Source organism: Halichoerus grypus, chromosome 8 (assembly GCF_964656455.1).
Source record: "Halichoerus grypus chromosome 8, mHalGry1.hap1.1, whole genome shotgun sequence".
Taxonomy (NCBI): Eukaryota; Metazoa; Chordata; class Mammalia; order Carnivora; family Phocidae; genus Halichoerus; species Halichoerus grypus.
In genome coordinates, this window is record NC_135719.1 from 50,003,404 (window position 1) to 50,015,548 (window position 12,145).

The 12,145-nt window shown below is 46.4% G+C and overlaps 1 protein-coding gene across 12 annotated transcripts in view; it reads left to right on the forward strand.

Moving 5' to 3' along the window:
- Positions 1-11,425, forward strand: part of CSNK1G1 (casein kinase 1 gamma 1) — a 185,877-nt gene extending 174,452 nt beyond the window's left edge. For 6 of the 12 annotated variants that reach the window (XM_078079214.1, XM_078079213.1, XM_078079216.1 and 3 more), the window contains one exon: positions 5,527-11,425. In XM_078079214.1, coding sequence (XP_077935340.1) covers positions 5,527-5,581 — 55 coding nt within the window. In that variant the 3' untranslated portion in view covers positions 5,582-11,425. The remainder of the gene's footprint in view (positions 1-5,526) is intronic. The other 6 variants (XR_013450440.1, XR_013450436.1, XR_013450439.1 and 3 more) reach the window with 6 other exon arrangements.
- Positions 11,426-12,145: the final 720 nt, after the last annotated feature.

The window sequence follows — 12,145 nt, forward strand, 5'->3', positions numbered from 1 at the left end:
GTGTCCTGTGTGTAAAATATGGGGCTGTTCACACAAAGAGATTGCAATGTGGTGAATTCTGTTCTGGTATATTCTAAACTCTAGGACGTGAAGAGCATTTAAAGTCTCCCCATTTAGTGAAAAGGATACTGGGCCTCTTTGCCACTAGTTCCAGGTTTGGGCCTTCTGAAATGTGTGGAAACCAGAGGGGAGCAGTTGTATTTGCCCAAATGTCATCCAAAAGCTCAAAGCTCAGGGCATTTTGTGTGCTGATTCCCCTAGTGATTTCATGAGCTACCAATCCATCTTGCCCAGGGAACTGTCAGCACAGCCATGTGTATTTCTTCTTGGCCATCTCTGTGTTTTGGAGGGAGGGAGGGGTAGCCATGAATCCACCTGCTCTACCATTTTCATGGGGAGAAGTCACAGCTAGAGAAGCATGAGACGTCCCAAACAACCCCTCATTGCACGCAGCTGTGATGCCCTTTGTCCATGCAGCCTGCTTGTGGGAAAAAGAGGGCTGTTGGCCTATGTTAAGATTCAACCAGGGACTGGGGAGATACATGAAACCTTCACTTCCAAGCTTTTGAAAAAGTTTAGGCTCCTCACCCAGCTTGTTTTGTGTAAAGGAGGAGAGAGATAACAGGGTCTTGGTTTTTGTTCTGTATACGAAACGAACATCTAACTGCCCTTTTCTTCTGCTTGGGACACATGTCCTTGTTTAAATATGATTGGAAGGGGGTGGTGAGGCAAGGCAGCTTTTTGGTTGATTTTTGTTATAGTAAAAATATAGTAAAAATAGGAGTTTTTGGTTATCCACTGACTTTAGCTATAACTTAGCAATTTCTCCTGGGAATTAACAAGAATGGGATGTAGGCCCTTCTCCGGGCAGTTTTACCTTAGTCCAGAGCAGTGACCCTTCTTGCTCTGCTTCAGCTCCTACTAAAATAAAGTGTTGCTGAAGCCTTCTCCCCCCTCTAGAGGAAGCAGTAACTACCAGCTGCTTTGGTCAGGCATGTCAGCTTTGTAGAAAGGCTAGCGACTTCTCTTTCCCTCAGAATGGTTAGGAGGTCAGCTTCGCATCGTACAGTAAGACTTCGTGTGGGAACCAAAATGGCTCACTTGGTGCTTGATTGAATTCTTACAGGCAGGATCGTTTCCTCTTTCTCCTGCTACCTTCCTGGAAGTTGCCCAGGAAAACCCACTCTGGGGCTCCCACCAACTCTTTCTGTTTTACCTTTCCCCTCACTGAGATATCCCGCTCCCTCCTGGATGCTTCTGTCAGGCGCCTGCCCCCTCCACCTTAGTGTGGGGGCCAAGTGGCCTGGGCATACTCACTCTACCTTGACAGAGGAAGAAACGAAACGCAGACACATACTGCATGTTTGCATGGCTCACAGGGAGTCGCTTCCGCCTCACCTCTGTGGACTAATCTCTCTCTCTTTCTCTCTTCCTTTCTGTGTTTTTCTCTTTACACACTCTGTAGCTGCCTGAAAATGCTCAACCTGTGGTGAGTCCCTCTCTCCAGTCCACATGCTAGGGGAGCGGACCAGACTAGGCTGGGATTGGCACAACCAAACAACATGCCTTAGGAACACTCAATGGCTTCCATACGCTGCCTTGTGTCATAACCACCCAGACTGGGGAACTAGATCCACAAGGTGGGGATGGGGCAGGCCTACACCCAGGAATTAATCTGTTCCTTCTTTCCTTTCAAACCCATCTCATCGCTGTCTCCTCCTGTTGAAACAATACTCCACAGTATCCAAAATTCCCTTTCTATGTTTAGCTGAGTGAATTGTCTCCCAAATTAATAGGCCAGAGATGATCAGACAGAGAGGGACAAGAGCAGGAGGACAAGGTTACTCTATCAGTTGTTTAGATTATCATTCACAATGCCAAGGGTAGTTGTTGCCAGATAAGCTCACATTCTGTGGCTTGGTCTCTCACCTGCAGATTGGCAGCTTTGGGAAAAATCCGTGACTTTTCTTTTTGATTCATCTGGTTCTTTCATCTATAGAATGAGTCTCTCAAAAAGAGCTCCTTCTTGGGGGGAGAAATGGACATTTTGTTGTTGTTGTTTGGGGGGCTTTTTTGTTTGTTTTTTGTTTATTGTCTTTTTTTTTTTTTTCCTGTCAGAGTACATTCAGTGGGTCAGGGGCTGACTCAGCTAATGAGTTATTGGAGCCTGTCTTTTCTGCTCCTGGTAAAGGTTCCTTGAGTGCATTCTTAGGAACAACAGGAGCTGCATGGGAGGGGAAGCCCTAGAGAATCCACGTTCAGTGAGGCACATTGTTGCTACAAGAAAGAGCCCCCTCGCCAGCTTGCTTCTCAGCTGCTGCCTGTGACCTTCCAGGTGCTTCTGAGCTAGTTGGTCTGTCGCAGTCTGGCATGAGAACTCCCCCACATCGTCTGCATGCATGGGGTCATGTTCTACATGGTGATAACAGCCTGCCGGACTCTATGATCACCTTGTTTCTGTTTGTCTTCAGGGACTGGGTTGGACACCAGTTTCTGAACCCCAGCGGTCTAAGCCAAGTTGCCTACAGGGTTTCCCCAGGGACAGGGCTATGTGGAAGATAACAAATGGGTTTTATGGAAATAGAATGTGTAGCCTTATGGTACTGAGGAGTACATTTGGCCTGTTTATCTAGTAAACATGTCTGTGTAAATCTGACATTGTCATAGTCTATATTTTCCTGTGAGATGTCAGTTGCATAATCCTGACTGCAAATACAGGGCCTGCTGTGTGCTCATCCAACTCTGCTTAGAACTCTAGGAGGTTCCCCTAGATTTTAGGTACCATCTAGCTTATGTACTCCAAAAAGCTTAGGTGCCATCTAGCTGTTGTAGAGCCAAGACATATATACTTGAAAGGACAAGTAGTTCTCCAGGACACTTGTTATTACCCCCCAAGAGGTCACTGTGGACAGGAATGGTCAAGAAAGGCTTCACAGATACGGTGGGGCTTGAGCCAGGTATCAGAGCAAGGGAAGAATGTAAAAGTACACTCAGGAAGAGAAGCATAGCAAAGGGATAGCTGAAGGGGAGAGGGCCAGGACGTAGCAAGAGAGCAGCATGGGCAAGGTAATGGCTCACAGCTCTGGGCGAAGAGCACGTGGTAGGGAGCTTACAGGTCTGGGCAAAGAGCACGTGGTGGCTTGTGAGTAGGGAGACTGGATTGATTCTGACTCCAGCATGTTAAGAACTTCTAGTCATCCAATCAAAGAATTGACTGGAAGAAAACCTACGACACAAGAAGGGTTCATCATCACTCACCTTCCTTCTCTTCGGAGAGTAAGACATCTGTATGGAGTTAGTCAGTGGGCTTGGTCTGGGGTGTGGGGCCTGTTTCCTCATGGCTGGAAGTATGAGAAGCTTCCGCTCCTGCTGAAGTGTTCCGTACTGTAACTAGCAAAAACTCCTCCAGGCCTCGGAACCGCAGCTCCCACTCCCCTCCAGTCAGGCGAATTCGGCATGGCACATCAGGTTATGATGTGCTTGCAAGCAGACGTTAATTCTTAGGACTTGCCTTGAAGGAGGTAAAATAGTATAATTTGAAATGGACCAAAATAGTATTTCAGACTTCATTGTGATTGCTCTTATTAAAAACACAAAATTCTCATTTTAGTATCCTCCAAAAAAATAAAGAAGAAGAATAGAAATTGACTTAAATGTTAGTGATGTCTCTGAAAATCATGGTTAACAGGGAGCAGGTAACTCCATTGAAATACTGGTGCTCCCATGAGATTTAATTTGCCTTGTTTAATATTAATTTCAGAACTTTCAACTTGGAAATGTCCATTTTCTAAAACATATATAATAGAAAAAGACCATTTTCTTTTCCTTGAAGTCTTCTCCAGGGAGAAGACGATCTTAAACAATCAAAAGCATTGGTCATTTTTATTTAAAAGAATTTATTCAGTCTCCAAATACACATGCCACTTTGTTTAGTGACTATATTCACACCCATTAATAGTATTTCATGGGGCACCTGGCTGGCTCAGTCAGAATGTGGTTCTTGATCATGGGGTCATGAGTTTGAGCCCTGTGTTGGGGGTAGAGATTACATAAATAAATAAACTTTAAAAAAAGTAGTATTTCACAAAAGTCATTGATATCATCAGAAAAATCTTTTTTAAGACCCCCTTAAGAAGGTCCTGTTTCCAAAATTTTCATGTTTGATACATCTTGATATAGTTAAAGGTTATCATTACCTGTATAAATGTCTGTTTCTACATTCTAAGAGACCTCCAAATTTTTAATAACCTGTCCATTGGGTGTCGAAATACCAAGGGGTCAGACTGAAAAAAGGAGAGAATCTTAGCTACAGTGGAGGCATGGGAAGTAAGCAACAGTTTTTTATTTTCATTTTATTTTCATATGAATAGCCCTGGCATTAAACCCAAAGGGATTTAAGCAAGAGAAGCAGAGACAGTTTTCTCTGAAAAGCTTTCCTTTCAAGGGTCAAGTTTGCAGCTTGACTCCCCTCCACCATCTAGCATCTTTGACTCCTCCACACCTTGTGGCGCTCACATCCTCATTTCCCACTTGCCAGCTTCCTGGGAAGGACCTCTCTCTTGCACCAGCCATACCACGGCCCTCATCAGCCCTTCTGTACTTAGTCACTGCCTCAGCGAGAGCTGCTCCCCATTCCAGAGACAGGAGTAAGGAGGGGATGCTTGGGCTCAGGGCTGTTGTCCAGGGAGCAGCACGTGGAGGGCGGGTGAGGGGAGTAGGCCCTGACCGCCACCCTACACAAGGGCCAGTCCTCTAGCCCTGTCTGGCCCAGCAGCGGCAGTCTCAGTAGCTAAGCTGAGGACCCTGCAGCCATGCGCTTGCTGATGGTCAGCTCCTGGGCTTTGGCACCGGTCCCCTCCAAACCAAAAGTGGGCTGTGCCGATTTCAGTCAGGGGATCTGGGCTCACAGTTCTTACAAGATTCGGGGTTCCACCTGCCTGCTCGGGGTAGCTGGGTGGGGCTGGGGCTGGGGATGCGGGATGGAAAGAATCCTTAATCCTTCATTGGCGGCATCATGAGCTTCTGCTAGAATTCCAATCATATTTTGTGGGGGATTTGTTTGCCTCGGTTTAGCTCCCTACCTGCCGGCTACTGAAGCAACATTCAGTCATTTTGCTCTCTGTCTCAAGGGGCCGGCAATGCAGGCTAGTCTTAGGCAGCTTTGAGGACCCCCCAGCCTTGGTTCTAGCTAGAGATGAGCTATGTGGGCTGAGTGGGAGACTGGGAAACAAGCCTTCTTCCTCCTCCTTCCAAAGATGCCTGTTTCGGCCCTGCCTAGCCTGCAGCCTTTTGATGATGAGGTTTGGTAGCTGCAGATTGAAATGAAGCAGTATTGCCTTTGGCTTTCCTGGCAGACACTGCCGACTGCTTCCAGTGTGTGCGCTGAAGCTGGGGGTGGCCCTGTGGGTGGGTGCCAGGGGGAAAGTCCACCCCCCGCCCCTAGCCCCCGCAGTCAGCAGAAGCAGGCAGCAGCTGTCCGAAGGTGCAGGCCTCCCGCACTGACTTGCCATGTTCCTTGTGCTCCAGGTGCTGTTGTTTCTTCAAGAGGAAAAGGAAGAAGACTGCCCAGCGCCACAAGTGACCAGTGCCTCCCAGGAGTCCTCAGGCCCTCGATTGCACCTGCAGCTCCTGCCATTTTTCATTGGAAGGGACTCCTCTGTGGGGGAGCGTGGAGATCCAAACCAAAAAGAAGAAAACAGAGGCCCCCAGAAGGAGCCAGTGTGGGCAGCCAGGGCCCGGGGGGTCAGTGGCCACCGCCGCCTGCCTAGAGCTCTGAGCAGGTCCCAGAGCGGCAGCCCGGCCACTGCTTGCCCCTGGAGCTGCCTGGTTGACTCTCCTTCCTATTGTTTACAGTGAAGGTGTCATTCACAAAAACTCAAGGACTACTATGCTCTTCCCTCGCGGTAGTTTACTCCTGGTTCTTGCCCCACCCTCAACGCTCTCCAGCATAAAAGCTAGTGCGTTAAAGGCTTTGTTTGCTGAAGGAACTCCAGAGGCTGGGGGTGTGGCCAAGAAGGCAGGGGGAAGATGGCAGGCCTGGGCGGGAGAAGAACCTTCTCCAACTACCAGGCGTGCCTGGCAGTAAGGCTCCCTCCTCCTCTGTGCCTGTGCAGCCTCCGTCCCCAGCTGGCCACGGGGTGCAGGTTCCTCCCTCCCTCCCTTCTTCCTGTGAAGTTACACTGTCGGACGCAAGCTGTGAGAAATCTGCAGTCTACTGTCCCCGAGTGTTGGCATTCTTCGCTCTCTTGACAAGCAAACTCTGTTCTCCAGACGGTAGTAGGACAATGCAAATTGTTCTGATCAAAGGAAAAAAAACTGACTTTATTGCACTTTTAGTTGTTTTTGTTTTGTTTTGTTTTTTTAACAAAAAACACGGCAGATGCATATTGTGTCTGGTTATATCGGGAGTTTTACTTTTTTCTGTTTTGAGGGGGATGGGGCCACCCAAGCCATTCAGAGAGAACATGGGTCCAGAGGACATTCTCAGTGGAAAAAGTTGGGTGTGCAGCACCCAGAAGAGAAGAAGCCAAACTCTGTGTCATTCTGAGTAAACACTCAGGTTGGCAAGGAAACATACTTGAATTTTCCTTCATCTTCTCAGCTGCTGAAGAATGTCCCTCCCAGAGCCTCTTGACCTCATCAGCCTACAGTTTGGACTGCCTTGCTCTCCAGCACATGGGATAAGCCAGCCAAGCCAGACTGTGACCAGAAGAAAATGTTTGACAAAAAAATTGGAAATAATCAGTTTCCTCCACTGCCAGGGACTTCCAACTAGATAGCCATGTGACTTCCTTAGTGACTTGGGGGACAAAATTCATGATGAAAGAGCCACCGCCATATTGCCACTAGTGGACAAGAAGAGGAGGAAAGTGAGCCTGCCTTCCAACTGCCAGAAGAACCTCAGGATTTGGCATCATAGGGCCAGTAAATAAAACCAGTGCGTACTGTCTGCCCCGGTAGCTGAGTGATGGCATTTGGTCTGGCCTGCCTTACCAGAAACCAAGCACCTGCAGATCTTCTCCCAGTAGGTCCACAGCAGCAGGCTCCGGACTGAGCACGTGGAGCTGTCGTGAACAGGAGGATAAGATTGGTTGGTGCTGGAAAATTCCAGGGGAAAGGATATTGAAATGAAAGGTCTGAAATTATTTTCTCAATTGGATGTAGACTCCTTCCAAATAAGATGGCCGCGTATTGAAAGCATGTTTTCCCCAGTCCACTATTTGCCTTCCCATGTGGGATAGTCACCTAACCTACTACCATGAAGGGTCTTGGTTCTTCATTCACTGCTTGGAAAGTCATCAATGTATGGAGTTATCTTACTGTGCTCAATTTTCATTTGAGCTCGGTGGCTTATGCAAACAGTGACCTCATTCCAGATGTGATAGAGGAGAAAGAATCACGTCAGGGAACAAGGCCTTGTGTCTGGGAGTAGAGAGAGCTAACCATGGAGGACCAGTGGCTGGTGACTGAGTCTGGTGGTTTTGGGAACAAAATCATTTGCCTCTGGCTTGAGGTAGTGGGCCATCTTTTGGACTGGAGCATGTGGGGATACTTTCTGGTAGTTGGCATGTCTTGACAAGTCCCTTGATGTATCTCACATGGAGCAGAAATAGCAGCAGTTGCATGGATCAGAGTTACTGGGCTTCAACTGTTCCATTGGGCCTTGGTTAGGAAGTATCACTTTACTGGCTTCAGACCTGCTTAGCTCATGTGTAGATTGTAATATTTCATTTCTTTAAAAGAAATTTTCCTGTATACAAAACAGAGTGGCTGGGAGACACAGTGTCACATCCCTTTTCCACAAGGATTTTGAATATTGCTTCCTTGATCTTACCTAGTGGTTAAGGCACCATCATGGAAACTTATTTCTCAGGTGGCACTTGGGCAACTCAAACTTCCTTGTATAGAAACTTTAACTTCCTTATACCTTGTCTAGAAAAAACCTTGTCTCTCAAAGGAGGGCAAGGGGAAATGGTGACAAAGCCTCTAGCATCCTGGCACTCCATACCCACTAAGTGCCTCCCCACCTCTGCTTCCACAAAAAAGCAAAGGCAGTGACCAGCTTGGCTCAGGGCAGGCCCCCCTGCAGCTGGGTTTGTGACTTTTTTTGGTCTTAAATGTTTTTAAAGGCTAGCTCTTGAGGGGTTTAAACCTAAGCAGTTATGGGGGGTCCTTCCTAATGCACTGTTCTTTCTCTGCCCCCCACAAATCTCTTTACTAGGTATTTGATTTTCATAACGAAAGGTCATGGTGATTCTTCCAAGGCCATTAGCACTCCAAGATGGTCCCAGACCCCTGAGAGATTCTATTGTGATCTTCCTGAAAATTAAAAAGTAAATAAAAAGACTACCTAAGGAATAATTTGGCCATCAGTACCATCCCCACCAGCACATCAGGGCTCCCCCCCTCAGGCCGCCTGCTCTAGTTGCTTAGCGCTGTGCCTCAGCCAGCCCCCCGAGGCTGGGCACTCCCTCCACCCACCAGCCACCCCAGTCCACTCACTGCAGTTTTTTGATCTTTCTCCATTTCACAACATGGTGCCTAGGGATCTTTTTCTTTGGGATTGATGCAATTGCTTCTGAGTTAGCAGTAAGTACTAACAGCATCTGTTCATTTAAAAAAACCCTTAATATATGCCGCCAGGAGTTCTCCTGAGCCCTGCGCCCCTCTGGCATTGCATCCTGAGCAGATTGAGGCATAAACGGTCCTTCTCGTATACCAGAGGATGACGTGCGTCTGCGCAGTCAGGCCTTGTAAGGGTTGATCACTTGCCACACACACCCTGCCGTTTCCCAGGGATCTCACTCTGGACTCCTCTGCAAGGGAGGGCAGTGTTCCAGCAGCCGCTGTGCTCTCGTGACCGCCTTCATGAACATTCTGCTGCACTGGGTCTGTCTAGGAGTAAACAGGGTCTAAGGAGGTACAAGTCAAGGGACTAGGCTGCCCTCCAGTTAAAGCTCCAGTTCACTCTGGAATGCGGGGACAACAGGAGACGGCAGGATCCTGGGGTTTTCATAGTGGTGTTGATTTGCCTGTTTATGTCCATGAACTGCAGGTACAAAGAAACGGCCCTGCCGGCAGCCGAAGAGGGTCCATCGCCTCGATATCCCAACTTAGTTCACTGGAAGTGTGCACTGATGGTGCATATTCAGTGTTGATTCTCAATGTGAGTAACCATCTTTAAGGTCAGAAATACAGTGTTGGTAATGTCTGTCGGAGTGGTTACTAAAGACCATAGCCTTAACTTTTTTGTATGCAAAAGATAGAACTTATTCCCCCTCTCAGTGAGCAAGCATGGCCTGCGTTTCTCAAAAACTAGTACTTCCATGGCAGCCCAGAAAGCATCACAAAGGAACTTACTCTTCTGATGCATCTCTTCCGATTCCACCTGCCTCCTGTGTGTCCCAGTCACCTCTTCCATTTTCATATTTAAACCAGTTCTGCATCCCCAGTGAGTTGCCCTGACAATGTCGTCTCCAGTGTCAGCCACATTAGGGCTGGAGTCCCTCAGATTGGGAGCTTGCAGCGCCATCCGGCCAACATTGCCTTTGCCAGTCCACTGCTGCCATCCCCGCCATTGCCCCAGGGTGCGCAGATGAGTCCCAGCAACCGTTAGGGAGCCAGCGTGACGAGGCACCCCGTCTGGATTGGCCATCTGAGCAACAGGCACTTGTCTCTGGGGTTCTCGCTTTTGCCAACTCCAGGCTTCCGGGAAAGCCCTGTCTAGAGATTGATGGCCAGGGACTCCCAGTCTTCCCTATGATGGGTCAGCAGGAATCGAAATGAGATTCCTATGGTTTTGTTGTCTTGTTTGGGGGAGGGGGGGAGGGGTGGCTTTGTTTCTGAATAAGAAAAAGAGGAAACCACGGCCCTTGTGAGGGTTTGCAGAGCTTTGAGCAGTTTTTAGCCACAAATAAAGAATCTTGGAAGTCTTCGATCAATTAAGCAGTCTTAAAAACATGTTTCTCATAACTCCTTTTGCAGGTGATTGAGTGCAAAAGAATAGGTTTCTCCATTGTATTCAAAATAGTAAGTAGGTTCCCTGGATATAGACAGTAGTAGTTGACAGATTTCCTCAAAAAGCAACCAGGACGTCCACTCCAGTATTTGTAGATCAGCTTACAAAGGAAAAAGTGAACGTGTACTCTGTATGTTTTTAGTTTCGTTACCAAACTTAATGTTCTAAAGAAACCTCAGTTCTGTGGACAGAATTTCTTTTGTTACTTTCCTCTTTCTCCTCACAATCATATTTCCAGTGCCATCACCACCTTCAGAGTCTCAGAGCAGAGGGTTATCCATGGTAATAAGTGGGGGTGCCGTGCACTCATCCCAATAACACACACGAGAGGACGGCTGTCCCGACTGCCTCTTCCCTGCAAACCCCCTCTTTCAGGGCAGGTGAGACATTTTCAGTGTTCCTCTTCATGAGCTCCAGACCAAATCCCAGGCCAGCCCTTGCACCGAAAGCTTTTTTTTAAGAGGCTTGTCAATCTGTTAGGAATGTCTCAGGAGAGATGAGCCATTTCTTTGGGAGGAAATATATTTACAGATGGGTGTGTGTGGTTGCACTTGTATGCCTGTGTGTGTGCGCGCGCTCGGGCGCGTTCTCATCTGTGCATTTCACTTCCATAAAGACTCACAGCCCAGGCTGCTGGGACCACGTGTTACTGAATATTCTCAGAAGTAAACAAGTAACAAGTGAGCTTCTCAAATTAGTGTCACAGCAAGCTGGCTCTGGGAATGAGCCCCATTTATCGAGCAGAAGAGTAAACAGCAGAAAAGACAGAGATGAAACCAAAAATATAACCACCCCAATGGAAAATAATGTTGATTCATCAATTCCCATTGGATATATTACATGCTCTAATTTATTATATTTTTTTGTTTGTTTCTTTAATCTTTGCCCGTTGTACTTTTAAAAAGATGTTGGGATGTTGATTGCAATTTTTTTAAGACTAGATGATGTATAAATCAGCTGTGGAAATCAGTTTTAATTGCTGTGTGAATGTGTCTGATTATTGTTAAATGCCTTTTTTTTTTTTTTTTTTTTTTACTTTTTGTTTTATTTTAGATATGTGATGTTGTTTCATAAACCCTGGCACTGGTCGCAAAGCTCAGCTGTGAAAAATGAAACTTGTAGTATTTTTAAACATGAATGTCAATTTCAAGTGTATTTGAAATGGTTCCTCCGGGAGAGAGATTTGTACACCATTAGGAGAAACTCCTCTGCAGAGGAAGTAGCCTTTTTTGGAAAAAATGGAAAATGGGTCTTGATATGTTATCTCAGAGTAGCCCATTTCCTAGGGCACCATGGAAAACACAAATGTGATCTTTAAGTATACCTCTTCCCCAATCTGGGGAAGAAAGGACTCAGTTTGCACCCTTTTTTGTATGTAAAATAAAATGTCTTACCTTTCTTGACTAATTTTCTTTGGTTAGTTGGTTGGTTTGTCTGGTTTTAATTTCCCCTGGTTCGTTTGTAACTAAGAATCTGGCTAGGATTAACTTTGATATGACTCAGGGCTCCAACGAATGAATATAATGCCTGATACTTTGGCATTCTTGCTTCATTCCTTTGGGTTGAACATTGCTGTCTCCTGTCAGTCACTTTAAATATTCCTGGCAGAACTTGGACATTGATGACTCACATACTGGTTCCTGTATCCCTGTGGTTCTTAGGTGGTAGAACATCGGGAAGTTAAGATCTACTCTGTGGAACAGCTTTGGAATAGCTTTGTAATTCTGCTCTACCAAATGAACGTCTATACAGATAGAGGATAAAACTATGATGTGCAATTATAAAATCACAAGTGTGTGTGTGTATATGTGTGTGTGTGTGTGTGTATATATATATATCCATAAAACAACTGTCAATCGGCATGATTGGCTGGTTCCAATTTTTTGTTACTACTCAATTACTACTTGATTTGTTTTTTTCACTGGTAGATAAGTAAGCAGAAGACATGTTTTAAGATCATCATGAGAGGAAAAACTTCACATTTAGAACATTTTATCCATCAAGCTTTCTTTTTTTTCCTTCCAAAAGTGGCGGGGGGTGGGGGGCTACAGAGGAGGCTGCTTTTATCCATTTTAGCATTAGCTCCTCATGTGGAGAAGGCTCCTTTGAAAACAGTTTGATGAACAT